The sequence below is a fragment of the Lepidochelys kempii genome, chromosome 2, assembly GCF_965140265.1.
Source record: "Lepidochelys kempii isolate rLepKem1 chromosome 2, rLepKem1.hap2, whole genome shotgun sequence".
Classification (NCBI taxonomy): domain Eukaryota; kingdom Metazoa; phylum Chordata; order Testudines; family Cheloniidae; genus Lepidochelys; species Lepidochelys kempii.
The window spans coordinates 264,261,980-264,285,854 of record NC_133257.1 but is presented as its reverse complement, the minus strand read 5'-3'; the positions used below and the strand labels follow the sequence as shown (position 1 = coordinate 264,285,854).

The 23,875-nt window shown below is 48.1% G+C and overlaps 1 protein-coding gene across 1 annotated transcript in view; it reads right to left on the bottom strand.

Annotated features, from left to right (window-relative positions):
* TMIE (transmembrane inner ear) overlaps positions 1–23,461 on the bottom strand; it is a 61,616-nt gene extending 38,155 nt beyond the window's left edge. Inside the window, exons 1-2 of the mRNA XM_073329684.1 lie at positions 23,309–23,461; positions 1,457–1,574 (exon numbers count right to left, since the gene is read on the bottom strand). Coding sequence (XP_073185785.1) covers positions 1,457–1,574; positions 23,309–23,398 — 208 coding nt within the window. The 5' untranslated portion in view covers positions 23,399–23,461. The remainder of the gene's footprint in view (positions 1–1,456; positions 1,575–23,308) is intronic.
* Positions 23,462–23,875: the final 414 nt, after the last annotated feature.

Here is a 23,875-nt window from a genome sequence, read left to right as displayed (position 1 = left end):
TGCTCTGGAGCAAAACCAAGACCCAAAGGGCAGGTCTCGGAGCTCAGTTAAGAAATAGCTGCATAGACCCACTCAAAGCTGTGACTTCTTCTCCTTCTCCTAAACTGGCGAACCATCAGCCTGTTCTGAACCCAGAACCCAAAGAAGAGGGGAAACTGCCCTGGACAAAGAGACATGAAGTTGGCATGGGCTGATGACAAAATCCCAGATTTAAGCTAATTTTACAAAGTTTTAAACAGTCTCTCTCTGGTTACGATTTTAGACATTGCTAATTCTACATAGGTTGTAATTAGCAAAAAAAAAGCTATTTTTTTTTAGTGTTTAGAGCTAATTACATAGCTAATCATTTGCAAATTTTATGTAGCTAATTTAGACATAAGCTAGTTTTACTAAATTCTGGAATCTCTCTGGTTTTGATCTTAAACTGTGCTAGTTGAGGAGAATCATAGAATTCCAGAAATGTGGGGCTTGAAGGGACCTCCAGAGGCAGGGCCAAGTTATACCTAGACCACCCGTGATGGGTGTGTTTCTAACCTGTTCTTAAAAACCTCCAATGACCAGGATTCTACAGCCTTTCTTGGAGGCCTATTCCATTAACGATCCTTAGATAGAAATTTTTTTCTAATATCTAACCTAATAGCTGCTTTTCTGGTATTGTCTCTCACTGTCATAAGATCAATTAAATTACCTAGGTTAAGTGAAAAACCAGTAATGCCTACAAACCATCCTATTTATTTCTGAAAGAAAAATCTTTCCCAGACAAAAAGAGATGGTTCTCTGCAGAATCAGAGAATTGGACCCTTAGACAGGATCCCCACCTGTGCCTCTTTGGCTTAAACCAATTACGTATCAATTTGCCACTGATGGGAGCAAGGTGTTATCTAGTTGAAAACCAGTGAATTCTTGTTAAATAACTTCCTTTACCTGTTCATATATGTCCTGTATTAGACTGACACAAAAGTCTGCTACAGTTGGAATATAAGAGAGAGAGAGAGTGTGTGTGTGTGTTTGAATTGAGAGCACCAGCAGGTGCCCCAGAGCCCCCCCTCCAGAGCAGCAGCTGCTCCCCCAGAGCCCTCCAGAACATCCAAGAGTTAGTCAGGGGTATATAGTGCAAGTCATGGACAGGTCACGGGCATGAATTTTTGTTTCTTGCTCATGACGGGTCCATGACTTTTACTAAAAATACCCATAACTAAATCTTAGCCTTAATTACGATCAGCTAGGCTGACCACTAGCATAACACGGGCACATCCAGGGGACACCTAATTCCCTGTGAAATGGGTGCCTGTGAAAAACCAGCTCACGCTTCTGTTGCAGCCTGACACGGCAAAGTACCAGGAAGAAGGGCCCGATCCTATACCTATTGACACCCACGGCAGTGTTGCCCTTGGCTCTGATGGGAGCAGGATGGGGTCCTAAGAGTGGGGGTGAGGGGCAGAGAATCGTGACTTACTGACTGCCAGGACAAAGATGGCAAAGATTCCAATCACCTGCCAGAGGCGTAGCCCCCAGAAAACCACGGTCTCGGAAGTGACGGGGTCCGATTTCTTTTTGGGGGGTTCAGTGGTGGCCTGGAAGAGGGAGAAGAGCAGTTAATGAATTGAAAATGTCACCCTAACACAGCAGAAACCTTTCAGTGTCTGAGGAGAGACAGATCACCCACTCGCAGCACTGAAACCAGTGGGTCTCATCCTTGGAGTTGCGTTGCCCAATGACTGAGAACTCCTTCAATCAATGCACTGAGGTTAGCTTGCAAGGCACGGCACTGGGGGCTTCATTGAGCGTGCTGGCAGTGTTGCCAGCTCTCATGACTTTACAGCAAGTCTTGCAATATTTTGTGGGGGGAGGATTCTGAAAGTCCCAGCTCCCAGAGTCATGTGATGATGCAAGAATCTCAGCTTTTTTTTAAAAAGAAAATGAGAACTCCTTCTGTCAAAGCACTGAGGCTTGGTGGCAAAATACATGACGATGATAAGGGCATGCACGAGGGGGGAGAGCAAGAGGGGCACAGGCACCCCCAATCAGTGGAGACACAGAACTCCTCCAGGGCAGTGGAGTGGGGAGTGAGCTCCCCAGCCCCTCAGGACTACAGCAGGGAGAGGCAGCTTCTCTGCACACAAGAGGGAGGGGAGAGGCAGCTCCTCCAGACATGGTGGGAACAGAAAGTGCTCCTGCAAAAGCAGCCACATTTTTATTCCTCTGCACTCCCCCTAGTATGACTGTACGGTACATACCTATCCAGACCATTGAGCATGTCTGCATGGGACGGGCTCAGCACATGCTGAATTCCCAAAGTCCTGTCGGAGAGGGAACTGAGCTCCGTGTCCAACAAGGTCTGAGTTCTCGGGGGGGGGGGGGGGCGGTGTCTCTTCGTTGGTTATTGCATCGTGTTGGTCTGGAATCTAGAGGGGATGGCCACATGGCATCCCACTCACCTGCCCAAACGCCCATAGAAATTCTGCACAAGGACTGCAAGATCACTCAGATAGGATTTAGATGGGTGTGCACCAAATAAGAATCAAGGCAGACCAAAAAATTAGGTAGAACATTTTAATCAATGGCATCAAATGTGGTCACTAATTTTAATCAATGGCATCAAGTGTGGCCACTAATTTTCTAATAATCGCTGGTCTTGGTGTGAAGTCTGGCTGGAGAGACAGGCCTGTCCTACAACTAGGGCATGAGATCTGAGTTTAAGGTTAAAGGAGGGTCTTGTGGCTAGAGCACTGATCCAGGACTTGTGAGCATTGGCTGTGCTTCCTGCCTTTGCCACAGATGCTATGTGATCATCAGAAAGTCACTTAATCTCTATTTCTCCATCTCTAAAGTGGGGAACTACGACTTCACGGGGTATTTGTATTAAAGTTTAATCAGATGTTATGGTGATGTGGGGGCAGATAAGTAGAGAGACAGTGTGTCCCAATGGGCACTGCTTGAAACTTACAGTCAGGAGATCTTGTTTCTATATCCAGCTTCGTCTGTGTCCTCTTAGACAAGTAACTGCAATGCTCTGTGCCTCAGTTTCCCCCACTTGTAAAAGAGGAGGTATAACCATACTTTCCTATCCCTGTAAGCTGTTTTGAGATCTGTGGATGGAAAGCATTATTATGTGGGCTAAAATATCTGGGTTCACAGAATAAATGCTGTGAGCCACATCATCAGCTGGTGTAAGCTGACTACAGTGGTGCTATCCTGATTTACACCAGCTAAAGATCTGGCGCTGTTCTAGTAACCATCAGGGAATCAATATTTGATGTACAAGGGATGAGTTTCATGCACAGGGCAGCATCTTGTGATAGTAACACTCCAGCAGACGTACTTTGTAGCTAACCCTTGTCTCTGTTTTGGTCTCGCTAGTTATTTATTTGTTTTGCTTGTAAGTGTCTGAAAGACAAGTACGTTGCCAGGATAGTGCCCTACAGAGTAGCCCCCACTTCTCCACCCCAGTACAGAGGTTGTACAGCTTCCACTCAGTGCACAGGTAAACCGGGGTGCCTGCTACAACATGCCACAGCTCCAGCATTAAGAGAAGCAGTCTGAGTTCTCGATGAGGCCTCATAAGTAGAGTTGGACGAATAATGGATTGTTTGGTTTGCTGTCAACTCTGGCGGGGGGGCGGAGTTTCTGGTTGAACCAAAATTGAAATTTTTGCTGAACTGAAAAGTCAAATTTCCATTTCAAGTCGAATGAAACATTTTTTTTTTGACAACATTGTCACGTTTTGTTTCAGTTTTGCTTGGTTTTCAATGTTTTTGCTTGTTGCTTAATACAGTTAAAGGCCAGCTTGAAAACAAAAGTTTTGTGTTGAATTGAAAAATTCAAGTGTTTCATTTCCAAAATGTCCAAAGGAAACGTTCCAAATTTTTCAGAATTCTTGTCGTTTTTCCTCAGACGAAACAGTCTGGTGAAACTGACACAAAGCAGGGACACTTTTTGGTCTTGCCGAAGCTGTATTTTTTTGCCAGCGAAAAAAGTTTGGGCCAAAAATGTTCACCCAGGATTAAGGTGATCCAACAGCAACTGTGAAAAAACAGGACGGGGGGTGGCAGATAATAGGCACCTATATAAGAAAAAACCCCCAAAAAAGGGACTGTCCCTTTAAAAACGGGACATCTGGTCACCCTATCCAGGAGTGAGAATGAGCCACAAGACATCCCTGATTTCTACCCACAGGGAAAGTAGGAGCTATGTACGGAGCTGGATGAAGGCACAGATATGAACACCTTGTAGCTAGGGCTCCGTCTCCCACACTCACACGATGACATCAGCTTCTCAGCCCTTGTTTTTAAATAAATTAACTTTCTAGCCCTCGCTATTGTGAAGAAAACGTGATTGCGCTGTACAATGCACCTGGCCCCTTCCTCGGCTGTTGCTCCTCTAAAGGGACTGTCCTCCCCTCCACAGGTGCCACTCTGTCATTGCCAGGTGGGCATGGACCGCCCTCTTCTTGGTGAGGTTTCCCTGAGACGCTGCCTAGTGGGGTCGTACACTAGTTTGGTGCAATGACGGAATCAGGGGAAGCAATCAAGAGGAAAGATGGTCCCTTGGTTAGGGCACCAACCTGGGAGACCAGGGTTCAGTTGTCATAAAAATAAAGGGAAGGGTAACCACTTTTCTGTAAACAGTGCTATAAAATCCCTCCTGGCCAGAGGCAAAACCCTTTCACCTGTAAAGAGTTAAGAAGCTAAGATAACCTCGCTGGCACCTGACCAAAATGACCAATGAGGAGACAAGATATTTTCAAAGCTGGAGGGGCGGGGTGGGAAACAAAGGGTCTGTCTGTCTGTGTGATGCTTTTGCGGGGAACAGATCAGGAATGCAGTCTCAGAAACTCTGTTAAGTAAGTTAGTAAGTAATCTAGCTAGAAATGCGTTAGATTTCCTTTTCTTTAATGGCTGGTAAAATAAGATGTGGTGAATGGAATGTATATTCCTGTTTTTGTATCTTTCTGTAACTTAAGGTTTTGCTTGGAGGGATTCTCTATGTTTTGAATCTGATTACCCTGTAAGGTATTTACCATTCTGATTTTACAGAGGTGATTCTTTTACCTTTTCTTTAATTAAAATTCTTCTTTTAAGAACCTGATTGCTTTTTCATTGTTCTTAAGATCCAAGGGTTTGGGTCTGCGTTCACCTGTACAAACTGGTGAGGATTTTTATCAAGCCTTCCCCAGGAAAGGGGGTGTAGGGCTTGGGAGGATATTGTGGGGGAAGACGTCTCCAAGTGGGCTCTTTCCCTGTTCTTTGTTTAACACGCTTGGTGGTGGCAGCATAGGGTTCAAGGACAAGGCAAAGTTTGTACCTTGGAGAAGTTTTTACCCTAAGCTGGTAAGAATAAGCTTAGGGGGTCTTTCAGGCAGGTCCCCACATCTGTACCCTAGAGTTCAGAGTGGGGAAGGAACCTTGACAGTTCCCTACTCTTCCTGAGACTCTATGACCATTGGCAAGTGGCTTAGTCTCTCTGGCCCAGATCCTTAAAGTAAGTAGGCTTCTAATTTTCATTGAAATCAGTGGAAGTTGAGACCCTAAATGCCTTAGAGAGTCCTTGTTCCTCCGTTCCCCCTCTGTTCAATGCGGGAACCAGTATTGCCCTACTTCACTGGGATGTTGGGAGGATACATATGGTAAAGATTATGAGGTGCTCAGGTTGTACAGGAGTGTGTGTTTGCAGGGTGCGGGGGATAGAAATGCTTTACAGTGCCTGGGAAGTGGCACAGGCAATAAAAAACCCTGGTACCACCCCTCCCCTGCTCATGGGAGCCCAGATGGTCCAAGACTGAATGAGCCCGGTGCTGCAGATCAGGTTCTAAAGCTGTCGGGGGGGCCAGTTACCCTCACAGCAGAGGGTGCTGTCGCTGGGGACTGAAGTGCATTGGCAGAGCGGTGGAAGGGAATATGAGTCTTAGCTGCGAGAAAACAAATCTGCCTCCCATTTCCCAGCCTAAGAAATCACGCAGCATCCTTGCCTAGCCTTCCTTACGCCTCACTGGCAGCTCTTGAAGTACTGGGAGCAGCTGGTGCAGCACCCTCCTCACACCTCCGTGGGTAGAAATCTACGTGGCAAGCAATCATAGCTGCCTTAATTAATTCAGACAACAGCTGAGGTGCCCTGGAGTGGGCAGGCAGCCAGCGTTATTGAACCACAGCTGAGCGAGAGGTTGCTGTGCTGGCGAAAGGCACCAGGTGACCAGCCCTGGAGACCGAAAGGTCCCTGATCCACAGCGCAGATCTGGCCTGCACAGCAGCGGTGCGAGCTGCTCTCCCCCGGTGCACACGCACTGGCCCGGTCTGGAGGAAGAACATCTAGAGAAGGTTTCAGTCTGCGTGGCCCATGCAGCGACTGCCAATTGGGGTGAGTTTTTGGTGATGGGGACTGAACAGAAACTCTGTGTCACGGGCTGCCGGCTGATTATGGTGGCGTAAGTAGCTTAAATGTCCTTGTTTTCTCTGTATCTAACCAAAAGCTGATGCCCCCCGTCTGCCATAACTTATGCTACTTTGGCCCATGGGGCCCTTGTTCCTGCTACTACCTCTGCCACCCTCAGGGACAATTTTCTCTTGTAGCTCTCAAAAGCCCTGTAGAAAGGAGGGTCAGGTTCATTATCCCCATGTTACAGACGGGGAAACTAAGGCACAGAGGAGGAACATGACTTGCCCAAGGTCACCCAGCAGGGAAGTGGCACAGGCAAGAATGGAAGGCAAGTCTCCTGCCACCTAGGCCTGTATCTTTGACACTGGCCCATGTTGCTTCCAACAGGTAACCATCCCACCCCTCCCCCTAGACCTGGTGAAGCTCTCACCCCTGTGTCCAATGGGGTCAGACATACGTATGTGAGGACTGGATGTGGGTGGGAAGGAGGGGTGGGGGGACGGATGTGTCCTCCCCTTCACCAGTCCCTCATAGCTCCTCTGCACACAGATACCTACCCCTCAGGGGAAGTGCAAGGCGGGACCCTATAGCGAGCTCTGAGGCAGATCCCTGCAGAGCTGCATTTGGAGGATGAGGGGCTGAATCTCAGCATCTCCATCCCCTCACGTGGGTTTTACGTGAGTACAGGGCAATGGGCACCCTTGTTCCTGTGAAGGAGCCAGCACCCCCTCCCCTGCTCATGCGCCCGTAGGTTTGTGTCCACACTCGCTCTCACGACGAGGAGGAGCCTGGACAGCGCCAACTGCAGATCAGATTATCAGCCACTCCCTCCACGGCCCGGCCTCCCACTGGCTTCTTAAACTGTCAAGGACGGGGAAGGAGGGCCACTTCGCGGTCACCATAAGGAGCTTGGGGGACGTGCATTTCAGAGGACATCTCATATGATGCATAGATTACGCACTTCACATAACAAGTCCAATGTTGGCTGAGGTGGCTCATTTACTCCTAAATAAGTAGAGATTCCGGATTTTATGGGTTTACACTACACAATTTTTACGCACAAATTTTGCTGCACAATTTTAAGATACGGACAAGGAGGCAAGTGGATAAGACCTCCCCAGCCCTAGCAATAACTGTGGGGCCCTCAGGTAGCATGTGGTCCTGTATGGAGCAATGCGGAATTTATGGTTTCCCGCTTCACCTGGGTCACTCCTTTTCATTAGCCACCCCCACTCATCTCAGGTCAGACGAAATGACCATAATGGTCCCTTCTGCCCATGAATTGTATTAATCTAACATTCCATTTTTGAGGCCATTTCCTTTGGTTTGTAGACTTGAGAGAGCAAAGTAGCAAATCTGGCCATATAGTGAACAAAACCCTTGTAGCAAACTTAATTATGGAGCAGCTGCTGCCCCTTTGTTTTGAGTCTATTTCTTTGGTGGATCACTGATGATAAGTCTGATGGAAGAAATGTGCTTTAAGGATTGTTCATCTCTTGATTACTTCAGATCAAGACTGGATTCCTTTTCTTGGAAGATATTCTTTAGTCAAATACAAGTTATTGGGATTAAAACAGGCATAACCAGATGAAATTCTCTGGCCTCTCTAGCTATGAGGTCAGACTTGAGCAGAAGTCCCCAAACTGTGGGGGGGCGCCCCCCCAGAGGGGCATAGAGGAACATTTGGGGGTGTGTGGCATTTTCAAATATGTTAATTTCAGTTACAACACAGAACACAAAGAGTACAGTGCTCACTTTATATTTATTTTTTATTACAAATATTTGCACTGTAAAAAAACAAAAAATATTCAATTCACCTCATACAAGCACTGTAGTGCAATCTTTTTATCCTGAAAGTTGAACTTTAAAATGTAGAATTATGTACAAAAAAAGAACTGCATTCAAAAATAAAACAATGTAAAAATTAAGAGCCTACAAGTCCACTCAGTCCTACTTCTTGGTCAGCCAATCACTCAGACAAAAAAGGTTAGTTACAATTTGCAGGAGATAATGCTGTCTGCTTTTTGTTTACAATGTCACCTGAAAGTGAGAAGAGGCGATCACATGGCACTGTTGTAGCTGGCATGGCAATATATTTACGTCCCAGATGTGCTAAAGATTCATACATCCCTTCATGCTTCAACCACCATTCCAGAGGACATGCTTCCATGGTGATGATGGGTTCTGCTCAATAACGATCCAAAGCAGTGCCGACTGACGCATGTTTATTTTCATCATCTGAGTAAGATGCCACCAGCAGAAGGTCAATTTTCTTTTTTGGTGGTTTGGGTGTTGCTCTTTTAGGACTTCTAAAAGCATGCTTCACACCTCGTCCCTCTCAGCTTTTGGAAGGCCCTTCAGATTCTTAAACCTTGGGTCGAGTGCTGTAGCTATTTTTAGAAATCTCACATCGATACCTTCTTTGCGTTTTGTCAAATCTGCAGTGACATGTTTGGAAATCAAACAATATGTGCTGGGTCATCATCTGAGACTGCTATAACATGAAATATATGGCAGAATGTGGGTAAAACAGAGCAGGAGACATACAATTCTCCCCCCAAGGAGTACGGTCACAAATTTAATTGATGCATTATTTTTTTAACGAGCATCATCAGTATGGAAGCGTGTCCTCTGGAATGGTGGCCAAAGCATGGAAGGGGCATACAAATGTTTAGCATATCTGGCATGCAAATACCTTGCAATGCCAGCTACAAAAGTGCCATGTGAACGCCTGTTCTCACTTTCAGGTGACATTGTAAATAAGCAGGCAGTAGTATCTCTTGTCAATGTAAACAAACTTGTTTGTCTTAATGATTGGCAGAATAAGAAGTAGGACTGAGTGGACTTGTAGGCTCTAAAGTTTTACACTGTTTTGTTTTTGAGTGCAGTTATCTAACCAAAAAAATCTGCATTTGTAAATTACACTTTCAAGATAAAAGGATTGCACTACAGTACTTGTGTGAGGTGAACTGAAAAATATTATTTTTTGTTTATCGTTTTTACAGTGCAAATATTTGTAATAAAAAATAATAAAGTGAGCACTGTGCACTTTGTATTTTGTGTTGTAATTGAAATCAATATTGAAAATGTAGAAAAACATCCAAAAATATTTAATATATTTCAATTGGTATTCTATTGTTACAAGTGCAATTAATCACAATTAATTTTTTTAAATCGCGATTAATATTTTTTTAGTTAATCGTGTGATTTAACTGCAATTAACTGACAGCCCTAATTACAACCCATCCTTGATGGGGACCATGTTCTGAAAGAAATCTTTCCCGGAGTCCCTCTTTTGGCTTTCAGACAACCCTCCCCCATCCCCAAGCTCATCATCATAAGTAAGATCCCCACAGAACAAGACACACCAACTCAAAGTGGCACCAGACCCTCCCAGAACAACAGATGCAAAACCTGTAGACATATCTCCACTGCTACAAGGATCAACACTCCCCACAACCCACCTTTCAAGATCCAGGGGTCCGACACATACCTATCACAGCATGTGGTGTACCACATCCGAAGCACTAACTGTCCCAATAACAATAGACAGACAATCCCTGCGCTTTTGAATGAACTCACACAGAAAAATGATAAAAGATCATATCACCGGTGGGCAAACGCTTTTCACAAAGCGATCACTCTATATCTGAGCTCTCAGTCTCCACCCGCAGAGGAAATGTGCACAACACCTGTGAGCTTAAATTCCTAACTTTACTAGCTATTTTCTCTCTCACCAACAGAAGTTGGTCCAATAAAAGATATTCCCTCAGCCACATTGCCTTACTTAGGGCTGGTCTACACTAGGGAATTAGGTTGGTATCTGTACGTCGCTCAAGGACATGAAAAATTCACACCCTAACCCCCAGTGTAGGCAACATTAGGCTGAAGGAAGAATTCTTCCATTGTCCTAGCTACCTCCTTTCGGGGAGGCGGATTGCCTACACTGATGGGAAAATCCCTCCCATCGGCATAGGCCATGTCTTCACTGGCTGCACTGGCTCAGTGTTTGAAGTGTAGACAAGCCCTTACAAACCCAGTAGGGGTTTCGGAGTCGTAAAATTATGAAAAAGGCCAGTAGAAGTTAGTAGCAACAAAAAAACCACAGGGCGACCGTCGCTCAGCATAAAACAGAGCCCTATCAGTTACTCCCCCACCAGAATTCAGGAGACGTAGGTTCAAGGCTCAACTTTGCCATAGATTCCCTATGTAGCTTGGGGAATTTCAGCTAGTGTCTCTGTGCCTCAGTTCTCCAGTTGTGAAATGAAGATAACACCACTTCCCTACCGCTTAGGTGTGCTGAGGGAGGAACTGCTAGGCCTGGCTAGGAAATGGTTTTCTTGTCCTGTGAAAATTTTCGGGATTTTGAAAATTTTTCCTCTCTTGAATTGGAACCAAAAGTAAAAAAATCTTGAAAATTTGTGCGAACCAAAAATCCAGGGAGGGAAATGGTTTGGGTCAGTCAGAATGTTTTGCTTTGATCATTTCCAAGCATCGTGGCTTGATTTTGACCATTTTCTTTACTCTAATTAGCTCAACTTTCAAAACAAAAAGGTGATTTTGTACCAGAAAATCAAAATTTCATCATTGTGAAAATGTCAAAAATGTTCCATTGCACCAATTTGGAAACTTTTTTCCAAAAGTTTTTGAGCTGAGAAATGCTTGAAAACTGACCTTTTCCAGGGAAAAGTTTCCATTTCACCCAACCAGTATTTTTGGACAAAAAAAAATCTTTCATGGAAAATTCCCAACCAGCTCCACACACATCAAAGACTGTGAGGCACTCGGTTACTATGGTAATGGAGGCTGTATAAGTACCTTACATAAATACTGGAGACTCGATCCTCCTGAAGTAGGGCAATGTCTCTGTGTTTGAGTTGCAAACACCAAAAGGGAATATTCATTTAAAAACAATGGCCTCCACTGAAAACTGATTTAAAATAAATTCTGGGAATGTAACTCAGCAACAAAGCAGCTGCCATAGCACTCACTGGAAACTGGTTTAGTAGGAGATAACACTCTACTACTGCTAACAGAGTTGATCCTTTTACTCAGTCTATGCCTGCACTGAAAACCCTGCAGCTGCAGCATGTCTGCAGTGTAGACACTCACTGCAGTGACGGGAGGGGTAGGGTCTCCTGTCTCTGTAATTAAGCCACCTCCCTGAGTGCACGTCTACACTTAAATAGTGCAGCTGGGTCGGTCTAGCACTTTAATTAAGATGTTCTACGCCAAAGGTGCAGTTCATCCACCTCCCAGAGAGGCAGTAGCTATGTCAGTGGGAGAAACTCTCCTGCCGACATAGTGCTGTTTACATGGGGGCGTTGGTCGGTATAACTACATCACTGAGGGGTGTGGATTTTTCACACCCCAGAGTGACGTAGCTACACTGACGTAAGTATTCAGTGCAGATCGGCCCTCAGGTTGATTAACTCTGCCCTGTGATGCAGCAAGTCATAGGTTCATAGAATCATAGAATATCAGGGTTGGAAGGGACCCCAGAAGGTCATCTAGTCCAACCCCCTGCTCGAAGCAGGACCAATTCCCAGTTAAATCATCCCAGCCAGGGCTTTGTCAAGCCTGACCTTAAAAACCTCTAAGGAAGGAGATTCTACCACCTCCCTAGGTAACGCATTTCAGTGTTTCACCACCCTCTTAGTGAAAAAGTTTTTCCTAATATCCAATCTAAACCTCCCCCAGTGCAACTTGAGACCATTACTCAAAACTTGCTGGGAACTTTGGGATGGTCGTAAAGACACATTTTTGTTGGCTTAAATTTCAGTTTAGGGCCAGATTTGAATCGGCAGCGTCCTTTAAATACAAGCCGAAGGGGCTTGGGAACTCTTACGTGCACGATGTTCGATGCTCAGTCGTGCTCCTTCCTTCTCCATGCATGAAATTGCAGTTCTAACACAGCTGCAACAGACACCGGAGAGGAGAACTCAGCTTGGAGCTGCTCTCAAATTACACCTCTCTTCGGGCGACGGATATTTCAGTCCATTCCTAATGCAGATGACCGATTCAGAGCAATTCCCATCACATTGGCATGCTTCCTTTCACGCAGGGTTCCATTAGACTCCATTTGGGGTGGATAGTATTTCTTTGTGTGACCTCTGACTCCTAGGTGTAGGCCCGAGATTTAACTCACCCCCTACTAAATCAGTCTCGGGTGAAACTTACGGATTTCCACCACTAAAATTAAGAGGAAAAAATGCTCCAATGCTACTAAGGTGCCCCCACCTCAGGAATGCCCCTAACAAGAGATATAACACCAAGCGTTGTAAAGTAGAGACCCCCAGGCGCTGGGAAGTTTAGGGAGGAAACAGAAAGCCCCCAAGAATTGGTGAAATAGATAAGCTAAGCTCTGACCAGTGAATTTACGCTGACCATCTGCACAGACAAAGAAGGTCATAAATAAAAGACAATTTGGGCATGAGAGATAAAATGTAAAAAGAGTTGAGCAGGGAGGAGAAAACATAGGTGCCAGTGCGTGATTGGTTAAAGTTTGTTACCTGGCGGACTGAATAACGTGATAGGTTTAGTGAAGTTAAAGGAGGTAGCTAGTTTTACCTACATAATGTAACAAAAAACCAATGCTCTTTGGGAACCATCTCCAGACTGGAATTTAACATCAAGCTGCTGGAAGTTGACCCCTCCGCACGATCCTGACACGCAGAGGCATTGCTGGAAACCTCCAGATGCGAGGATCCTGAGTGGCCATCAGGTGAATTTTGTCTGTATATAGAGAGTGGTGAGCATAAGAGGTTTACTTGGTATATATATTCTGTGTGTGTTGCTAACAAATAGATGTTTAGAGCACAGCTGTGTACGGCTCCTTCACTGGGAAAAGTTTCCGCAGACCCATAGAGCCCGGAGCCCCATGGGAAAGGCAGGTACCTAAATTGACCAGGCCATGCCTTGAGCCTTCAGTAGGGTATAGGCAGGGTGCCCTAGATTTTTTGCGGATAACATAGGCCACTCCTGTAAGCACTAAACAATACTGTGTACAGAGCATCACAGCCCCTGCATATGCTGTGGGCATCATTTCTGTGTTTAAGACAAAAGGTTATCAGTAACTTCGGGTATGTCTACACAGCAAAATCAAAATTAAAAAACTGGAGCAGCAAGTGTCAGAGCCCAGGTCAACTGACTTGGGCTTGTATGGTTCATGTAACCGGGCTAAAAATAGCAATGTAGACATTCCGGCTCGGCCTGGAACCTGTCTCCGAGACCTTCCCCCCTGCTGGGTTTCAGAGTCCAGGCTCCAGCCCGAGCCCAAACGTCTACACTGCTATTTTTAGCCCCAGAGTGTGAGCCCTGTGAGTCCAAGTCAGTTGACCCGGGCTCTCAGACTCCATATCACTGGGTGTTTAAGGGTTGGGTTTTTTTTGTTCGGTTTTGTTGCTGTTACGATGTACCCTGAGGGTCCAATTCTATGCTGCACCTCTAGGGGGCGCAGCAGGGAAGGTGGTGCACAGGGGACAGGGCAAAGTCTGGAATGGCGTCAGGTGTAAGTTACAGCAGCCTCTCCCAGGCTGAAGCAGAAACTAGACTCCCCATAGCATTATGGGTTATGGGCCTGTCCCAATCCACCCCCTTCCCTCCCTCTATGCAGGGTCTTGGAGGGGCAGGGAAGGGGAAACATAGTGACCTTACAGTCCCCCAGCCCCTTGTGGGGGCCTTTATGGCTCCTATAAACTGCAGGAGTTGAGAGGCAGAACCTATCCCTCAGGATTTGGAGTGGAACCTCAATTAGCCTCTAATGATCTGGACTCTGAAGTGCTTACCAGCATCTAGAGCATTAAATCACTTACAAGCCGTTCACATTTTAAGTCAGAACTATTTGACACCGCTCCGTCTAAGTAAAAAAAAACAAAACAAAAGAAATACCCTTGTTAATTTCTGATTCATCAGAAACAGACAAAAGGCAGGGTGGAGAGATCATATTCACCCAAATGGAAAAGGAGATAGCTGGGAGGGACAGAAGCTTTATTTACAGCATTATACAATGGAGCAGAAAGAAAACTTAAAAGGCACCACTCCTCAATATCCTCTTAAAATGTCTCACGTAATTAGCCCGGATGGATGCTGATGCTTTGCTTACAACTCGCCTGTTTGGGAGAACAAATAACTTTTATTACTAATTGCATGGGATTAGGCATATCTAAAGGTCACAGGCTGTTCTGGGAGACTGGGCTTTAAAACACACACACACGTAGCAGGAGGGCAACGGGCAGACCAAACGAACGCCAAGCAAGCGGACTTCTGCAGAGACCTATGAGGCTCCGTATGGGTACGGGGGATCCACCAGCCTGGGGTGATTGCAGGATGAGGTCCAAAGTGTTCAGTGGGTTTCAGTGACTTCATGGGTAGCCCCCCAGAATGACTGAGGAGACGAAAGACTGGAGAGAACAGTGTTCTTCTCACACAGCCCCTACATTGTCCTCCACCGCCTTCTGCATGTGTAACCCACTAGTCACTGTGTGTTATGTGTCCATCTCTGTGCTTGATCCACAGAGCACATGAGTCTGGTACAGACCCAGCATTCTAGCATGAACTGTGGAGACTCCTGCTCTCTGTGCTGGAGGGCCCTGGCAGTGCCATTGTGCTTAGACTGGCTCGAAGATGAGTTAAAAGGGACCTCCTGGGTCACTAAGTCCGGCCCCTGCCATCCCAGGCAGCCCTGTCCTATCATCCTGTTCATAAACTTACTATGAGCATATTGGCTGTTCGGAACAGGGGGAGCTGATTTCTCCAAAGTGGTTCCATCATTAAATCTATCGATGTCTCAGTGCAAGTTTATTTCAAAACCAGGGTTGAGTCCAGACTACGCTCCCAAACTGGAGCACCGTCTGAGACTAGAGGGCATCCAAATCCCACTCTGGAGCCAAAATTTAAAAATATTACCTTGCATCTATGTAGCGGCTTCCCCCTTGCTGTCATCATAACCAACAAATATACTGTGAGAGTCTTACACTAATGCCAAAAGCCCCCCACTGAGATCAGGGCCCCATTTAGGGTGACCAGATGTCCCAATTTTATAGGGAGAGTCCCGATATTTGGGGCTTTTTTATATATATATGGGCTTCTATTACTCCCCACCCCCTGTCCTGGTTTTTCACACTTGCTGTCTGGTCACCCTAGCCCCATTGTGACACAATGTAATACACAAAGTAAGAGACAGTCCCTTCCCCAAAGGCCTCACGACCTACACAGAGAAGGAAGACAAAAAGTGCAAGAAAAGAAGTATTATGCCCAGTTTGTTGGTAAGGACACTGAGGCCCAGAGAGATCAAGTAACTTGTCCAAGATCACACAGGAAGTTTTTAGCAGTGCGAGGATTGAACGTAGTCTTCCTCCTTCCCAATCCAGAGCCAAATAATTTGAATCATCTGAAATCCAGACTGTCAGGCCTTGGCCCCAGCTCTAATTTTAAAAATCAAAAGGAAAACCCTATCTTGAAAAACTCACATGGCTAAGGAGTAACCTTTTCCCTGTTCTCTGGTACTCTCCAGGCTTGCCAATGAATCTAGCTTACAAGCTTTAATGGAGGTGAGCTCTAATGAGAGATGCTCACCTGGCTCTAGCAACCTGAAGCCTTATCCTGTAAGGTTATACAGCCTTAGGTCCATGTTAACCTGAAAAAGAGCCCCAGGTGTGGCGAATCTCTCATGAGAACTGAAGGGTCTCACTATTGCACAGGATCAGGACCAGAGACTGCAAGTGTCAAGTGGAACTTTAGCTCGTTGGACCTCGCACCCATTAAAGACCCTTCCCGACTATTGTAAAATAGCTAAGACTAACGAGCCAATGAGATGACCTCTCAGTTTACTGACTGTAATAATAAATTAAATGGATCACAATATCATGCAACGCAGACTCCCCTGCCCCCTGGAAAGGGCCGTCTTTGCGGATGGAGTGAAGAGTTGTGAAGGGATCCTTACTCTCACTGTTATTTTGTTCATAACAAGCTGCTGCTTGCTACATGACAGACCTCCAGTCTAGACAATGGTTAGCATAAGAAGACCCAAGAATGATATACTGCTGAAGTACACAGAGGCTTCATTTGTGAAAGTTATCAAGCGATCTCCTGCGTCTTCATAAAATGGACATCCATGGAAACACCCCCCAACACACTTTTGGGAGGGCTCCAGCACCCCTGGTTTGATGCTTAAACCCAGGCTGCAGGGAGGTGCCTTGTTCTTCTTGCAATCTATAGCTGGGAACCCCTGGAGTCAGGTGACTTGGGCACCTAAGCTGCTTCTTGCGAGAATGAGTTAGGCTCCTGCTGGGGCCAGGGGATGGGCAAAGAAAGAACAGAGGCCCAAGCTCAGGAGTAGTCAATAGGCAGACTGTAGGCCAAATCTGAACCACCAGATGCTTTTGAGTGGACCCTGAAATCTTTGTATTTACTTATTATCATTACTGGAGTTGTCTTTTTTTCCTCTGGGGTCTGCACCAAAAAATGTGGCCCTTTACAAAAAATAATTGACTAGCTGTTCCCTAGTTTTTAACCATTAGCCTTGTGGTTAGAAGAGCTAGTTAGTCTGTAGAAGACCCTGGTTCAATTCCCCACTACCTGCTGAGGAGACAGGATTTGGACACAGAATCCCCATGTCTTAGGTGAACGCTTTGGGATACTCTGAGGTGGGGCTTTATCAGTCTTTCCTGTTGAAGCCAGGCCACCTCAATTAAATAATTAAATATTAATTGGGCCAGACACAGCATGAGACTCACTCTGCAATTGGTGGTTACAGCACTGTGTTGAGAGGTAGGGGGATCCCTGGTCAAATCTCTTCTCTTTCCCTTTTGAGGAAGACAGGCAGAGGTATGTTCATCTTTCCTGGTTTGTGCTGGTCTTTAGTGGTGAGACAGGTAGTAGGGTGCATGGGCCGGGGCAGAAACTTAAACTGTGGGGGACCTTTTAAAGCAAAGGTTTAGCTGCCCAGTGAGTTTAAGCTTCCAGAGGATTAGGCAGCAGCTGAACATGGGTTTTCTGGATTGCAGGGGTGCCTAAAACTGAGATGTAGGTGCCTTAATCCCTTTGTACATCTGGCTTTAAGATCCTAATAAATAAAGAGTAAAAAGGGTAGAATTCAACTCCGAGTTTGTTTTTGAATTTGCAAGAGTTCACACCAAGAATGCTAGGACGCTCCTCAAACAACACAACATAGACACTTAAAGAAGGGTTGAACTGACTAAACCACACACTGAATGCTAAACACCTGGTGAACCTTCTAGCCCTGTAACACCTCCACCCAATCCAGGCCTTTTTAAGGAGGTCTTTCTCAATGCTTCTCTCCATTAGGATTGAGTTAAACCTGCTGTTCAAACTCTTCAAGCCAACCATTGGTTTGATGGTTCCAAACTCCGCTCTAAAATGGGGGATGAGGGGAGCATCAATAAAGTGGGGGGGAGCTGAGGAGGCTGTTTCTCAGGCCAGTTCCTGTTTTCATCTTGCCTGCTTTGCCTCTTCAAAGAGTAAGGACGCAGGCCCAGAGAATGAGACAGAAAGGTTTTAGCAGAAGATAAAGTCCAGGTAAAAAGAATAAGGGGATGGAAAAAGCCCTGGGAGGGGAATAAAAAGGTCACTGTGCAAATCAGTGATGCACCAGCAAGATAATCTGGGAGGGATCAGGGAAACACACTGATTGATACCCTAGGCATTTGAGTAGGCTAAGTTTGTAGCAGCAAGAGGGTCAGGTAAGGACAGAGACTTCTCTATACTTATTTGAAGCAAAGCTTTATGATTCTCCTGTCCTACTAATGTTTTCATAGCCTAGCCGTGGGTGGTCCTAAAACACAAAGAGGACGATACTCCGTCCTGGGCTAGATGTTAATGCCGATGTCCAAGAGGAGACTCGGACCCCTGAGGTGGTTCTAGGAAGTGATGTAAGGCATACCTGCCCTGCCGTGCCCCACGCCGCCAGGGTCTCTGCAGTGGTCTCAGCCTCTCTTGCCCGGTAGGCAAAGCACGAAGGCGTAGGCTGTTACCGGCTTGCCCCTTGTAAGTTGCATACCGCTGGAGTTCACAGCTGATCGCCACTGGGAGGGTGCCGGTGGATGAGGGGGATGGAGAAATGATGCAGACTAACGGGCCATCGATACAAAGCAGTTTTAAATGGGTGCCATGTAATGGAAGCTGACTCGCTGTTGCTATAATAAATTTGGTAGTCTCCAAGGTGCCACAAGTCCTCCTTGTTCTTTTTGTAGCGATACTAGCTGGTCTCCTGGCTGTAGGAAAGTATCTGTATGATACTGACCATCCTTTAGGATTTGTCTACGCCACACGGCTTTTAGTGACACGGCCGCGTTGCTAAAAGCCGGGCAGCGTAGCCGCTGTTAGTCCGCACTTTTACTGACAAAATACTTCCACCCCCAACGAGCGGCGTTCGTGTTATCGACAGGAGAGGGCTCCTGCTGACAACCTGCTGTTCACACTGACACTTGCAGTGGCAAAACTTTTGTCTTTCAGGGGTTGGGGGGAATTAGCACCTCTGAAGGACATAAGTTTTGTGGCTCAGTTGCCAGTGTAGACACAGTGTAGACTAGATCTCTACTTACTTTCTTTCTGGATCCCTGTCTTGTGTTCTGGAAGATGGCCCTTCCATCAAGCTGAGGTATCCATCTGTCCCCCATTGTAATAGTATCAGAGTGATTCACAGCCATTAATGTATTTATCCTCACAACATCCCTGGGAGGCTGGGCAGTGCTATTATCCCTATGTATGGAGTACAGAGGCTAAGTGACTTGCCTAAGGCATATAGGGAGTCAACAGAAGTGTAGGGACTCAAACCTAGGTCTCCAAAGCCCCAGAAAGGCTCACTAACCACTAGACCATCCTTCTGCTTTCCATAAGGGCAGAGGCGGCAGGTTTGTATAATTTTTGGTGGTGCCTAGAATGGGTCCAAGTCCCACGTGGGCCTCCCCAACACCTGCCTAAGGCTCTGGGAGGGAGTTTGGGTCTGGGAGGCAGTTTGGGTGTGAGAGGGGTGTGAGCTTTGGGACGGAGTTTGGGTGCTAGGTGCAGGCTCTGGGCTGGGGCAGGGGGTTGGGATGCAGGAGGGGGTTTGGGGTGCAGGCTCAGGGTTTGGGGTGCAGTAGGGGTGCAGGCTCTGGGAGAGAGTGTGGGTGTTGGGTGCGGGCTCTGGGCTGGAATGGGGCTGGGATGCTGGAGGGGGTTTGGGGTGCTGGGTGTGGAGTCTGCGGGGGTTGGGTGCAGGCTCTGGACTGGGACAAAGGGTTGGGGTGCAGGAGGGGCTGTGGGGCTAGGCCGGGGATGAGGAGTTTGGGGTGCAGCAGGCAGGCTGCCCCGGGGCTTGGGTCCAGAGAGGAGCATTCCTCCCAGCCCTCTCCCCACCGGCAGCAGCAAACTTGGGGGGAGGGGGGCACCTCCCCCCCCCCAGACAATACTCACCCAAGCCCCTCCTGCCCCCTCCCCCCACCAGGCTGCTGCTCAGGAGGTCCAGCCAGCATAAGCCACCCCAGCTCTGGAGACGACTCGGTGTTGCCAGCCGGGGCGGGGTGGGGGGGTATGCACCTCCTCTCTCGGCAGGCAAAGCAGCTGCCTCCGCCTGCCCCCGCACCACTCCCTGGTAGCCGCCGGCCGCAGGAGCGGCCAGGGAGGGAACCCAGTGCGGAGCTGCAGGGGGCAGCCGCCCGCTGCCTAGGCCAGGGCCGCTCGGGGGAGACACGTGGGGGCAGCCAGTGGGGCCGGGGCAGAAACCTGGCCCCAAACATTGGCGGAGCCGATTGCTGGAGCCTGGGTGTAACCCACGCACTTCCTGGGTGTGGTGTTCTCCGCGAGAGTGCTCAGGCCTTAGCTAACAGCCAGCTGGCGTTTCGCTTCTGCAGTAGAGGCTCCTGCACTAAGCTCCAGAGGTCCCCGGTTCGTTCCGCCCGCTGACGACCGGGGTCTGTCCGCGTTCCACGGGCCCATACAACTCGCCGCCTCTGCATAAGGGGCTCTCTTGAGCTCAGTGCAATGTTTCGCTGCTTAATCCTTTTCATCTTTGCAGTGTTTGTTAGCACAGCTCAGCTTAACATGAATTAAAGGTGCTGGGCCTCTAATTTCTGGACCGCACAGTTAAGGCCCAGCGAGTCATTTGAGGTAACAGCACTTCGCGGGTGAAATGTTTTAGAACAGCCCGTAATTACGCTGCCTTTACAAATGGAGACTGAGACTAAGGCCCATGGGTGGTGGGTATAATAGGCTGGGGAGGCTTCGCCGCGGGACCCCCGGTTGCGGGGTTGGCGGCAAAGATTTTGCTTTATTATGCCCCATGCAGGTTCCAGGGAGGCCAAGGCATATACCACCTCCTCAGCCGCCCCGGAACCTGCATGGGGCATATCAAAATTGTCTGAGAACAGATGCTTTCCCCTGGGTGTGTTGGGGGAGGGGAGGCACGGCGCCTGTCTGACCGTTTCGGGGGGGGGAGGCGCCTGTCTTGGGGCTTCAGCCATGTGGAGGGCATGGGCGGAAGGGAAAGAGCTGGGGGCTAGCCTCCTCAAAGGGGGGCTCCACCCACTCACGCAAAGGTCAATAGCTGACAGGTGCTCGCTGCGCTTGGGTGCTTTGCCTTCTGGGTGCCCGACTTGCAGGGTTTTAAGAACCCAGCACCCGCAAAGGAGGTCGTGCTTTCAGAAGACGTCTGCTCTTCTCGAGGCACCGTCAGTGGCCAGATTTTGCCGGGGGGCTCGGCCTGTTGCTTGCTGAGGCCTCTGAACATCTGGCCGCCCGTGTTGCCATGAGATGAGCTGGTTGGAGTCTGACAGTTCAGTCTTGGGGCAAATTTCAAGGTTTCAAAATGTGTCTTTGCTCCACACGGACACGAAGACAAAACCTTTAGGAATCGGCGTGGCCAGAAATGGCTGGTTTTTGGATTGGAGATGTCTGGCTTTTAGTTGGGGGGTCTGTATGGGGGAGTGACCTGGAAGCATTAAAACCTTCCCTTTGAAATGGATGCATCTCTGTGAAACGTTTCCACTTTGAGTGCGGAGCACTCTGGAGAGTCGGACCCTCGTGGCCTGATGTTCAGATGGAGCGGCTGTTCCCATTGGCTTCAATGGAGGCTGCAGGTCCAATAGCCCTAGGCATGTCCAGCTTGACATGTGAAGTTAGTGGACCCATTAGAATACAGCGATTTAAATGATTTGACCAAGGGCACGTAGTGAGTCAGTGGCAAAGCTCAGGTCACCGCCTGGGAGTAGGGTGACCAGATGTCCCAATTTTATAGGGACAATCCTGCTTTTTGGGGGCTTTTTCTTATATAGACACCTATTCCCCCACCCCCTGTCCCGGTTTTTCACACTTGCTATCTGGTCACCCTACCTGGGAGTCCCTATTGTGACCTGAAGCTCAAACTACCCGTCACCTAGTGGCTAACTGCTAAAACCTGCAGCCCAGAGGCTGTGACTTTCCCAGCCAAGGTGATGTGGAGGATAGAAACACAGACTGCTAATTACTGGCTCCCATGTCATGCCGATACAGCACTCTGGTTTCTCTTCCCTATTCTGTGCTGGTGTTGCTAATCTCCCCGCAGTGAGATGTGTAACCCACTGGTCAATGTGTCCCTCTGTGACCGCCCCACCGAGGTTAGTGTTACAGCCCCCCTAGCATGGAGCCTGGTTCTTGTGGCTCAAGCCTTATCGCTTTGGAGGTCCCTGGTGTGTTAGTCACTGTGGAGGTGGTAGCAGATCCCCTGCCCCACTGGGGAAACTGGCTTGCTCTGCATGCCAGCATCCCTTGAGAATGGGAAGCAGTAGGCATAGACTGATGCCTCCCAGATCTTAGTCTGGGCAGAGGTGACTGGGAATATCTGGGCTAGATACGGTTATTATGACAGTAGTTTTTTGCTTGTCCTTTAGTGCAGTACTCTAACTTATTAGTTGAGAACTGATAGCCACTGCCTGCCAGTTTGTAGTAATGAGCCATGAAGTTTCTTCAATGTGTTCTCCTCCCCCCTCCAACTGGGTTGACGGGGAGGACAAGGAGTTTTCCACAGGGAGCTCAGGGGGCTGTTTGCCCAGGTGAATACCTGGCCAGAAGGAGGTGCTGTGAACAGCCTGAGAGCTGAATGCAGTGGGGAGGCCTATCCGGGAGCCATAGGGCCCAACAGAGGGCTGCTGACAGAGCTTGGAAGGTTTTGGGGTGGGGGACTAGCCCCCTGGGTGCGGAGAGGTGAATGAGCTGGCCGGGTGAACTGCTAAGGGCTCAGAGAAGAAGGCCACGTGGAGGAAGGTGTGACAACTCCGAGGAAAACGAATGGCACAAAGGAGACGGGTCAGAGGGTGGCTTGGCTGGGACTAGTGGGATGAGATGCAGGCAGGGTGAAATTGTGCGGGGTGCTGAAGGAAAGGAGAAGGAGCTAGCCTGTGTTGCGGAAGGAGAGGAAGCCAGTGAAGGGAGTGAGAAGGGGGTTGCGGACAGATGCTCTTGGCAGCATCACGTTGGATGCATGAGAGGAAATAAGGAAAGTCCGAGGTAACCAAGACAGTCTGTCGTAGCCATTAGCCACTGCAAAATGGCTCCTAACAATTGGTTGCCTTTACTTGACTGCTGACCACCTTAAATGTGCAGTAGTTTACAGGTGCATCCCTCGAACACAGGCCCGCTGGAAGCAACAAGCTTCAACTAAGCAAACCTCTAACTCCTCAGAGCTACCTTAAATTCTCCACTCTCCACATTGGTCCTCCCTGGGTAGGGTGACCAGATGTCCTGTTTTTAAAGGGACAGTCCTGTTTTTGGGGACTTTTTCTTATATAGGTGCCTATTCCCGCCACCCCCACCCCACCCCCGTCCCGTTTTTTCACTGTTGCTGTCTGGTCACCCTATCTCTGGGTAACGTGCAAAGAAAACAAGATGCATGCAACCTGCTGTCTGCACCACCAGTATCCCCACCCCCCTTTTCCCAGTCCAAGTGGGGGAAGTCCCTTACCTCTATTAACTGGCTCATGGCGGCTCTGGAGTAAGACAGCAGGAGAGCCGAGCATCTTTGCCAGCAGAGAGGATGCTGATCCCACGCCATCTTATTCCCTCTGTCTGTCTCTCTCTCTCTGTCTCTTGCTTGCTCTCTGTACTGGAGCCCAAGCAGGAAGGGTGATTGATAGCCGGCTAGCTTCCAACAGCAGTCTCGGCATCTGCCAGAAGCTACCCCGTACAGTCCTTTCCACTCCTTGCAGCCTTGCTTTCCAGTCCAGCAGTCGCAGAGCCAGCCCTGGGGAGTCATTAATTAATTAGATTGGTGTCGCTTACAGAATGCTCTGGGCCGAGGGTTGGGAGTGCTCTGAGCTCTAACCTTGCCAGCAAGGTGGTGACTGGAGATCAGACCCCACTCCCCAGAGAGGAAAGCTATTTACTTATTACAGCCCTGCTTCCGTACAGCTGTTGACTGGTTCCAGCTCTCGTCTCTTGTTTTCTCCTGGTCGGTCGATAGCCATGTCTCTTCCCTGACCAGAAGGGCGGCAAGCCAAGCTATGTGTAATCCGTGTTGTAGCTAGCTAAT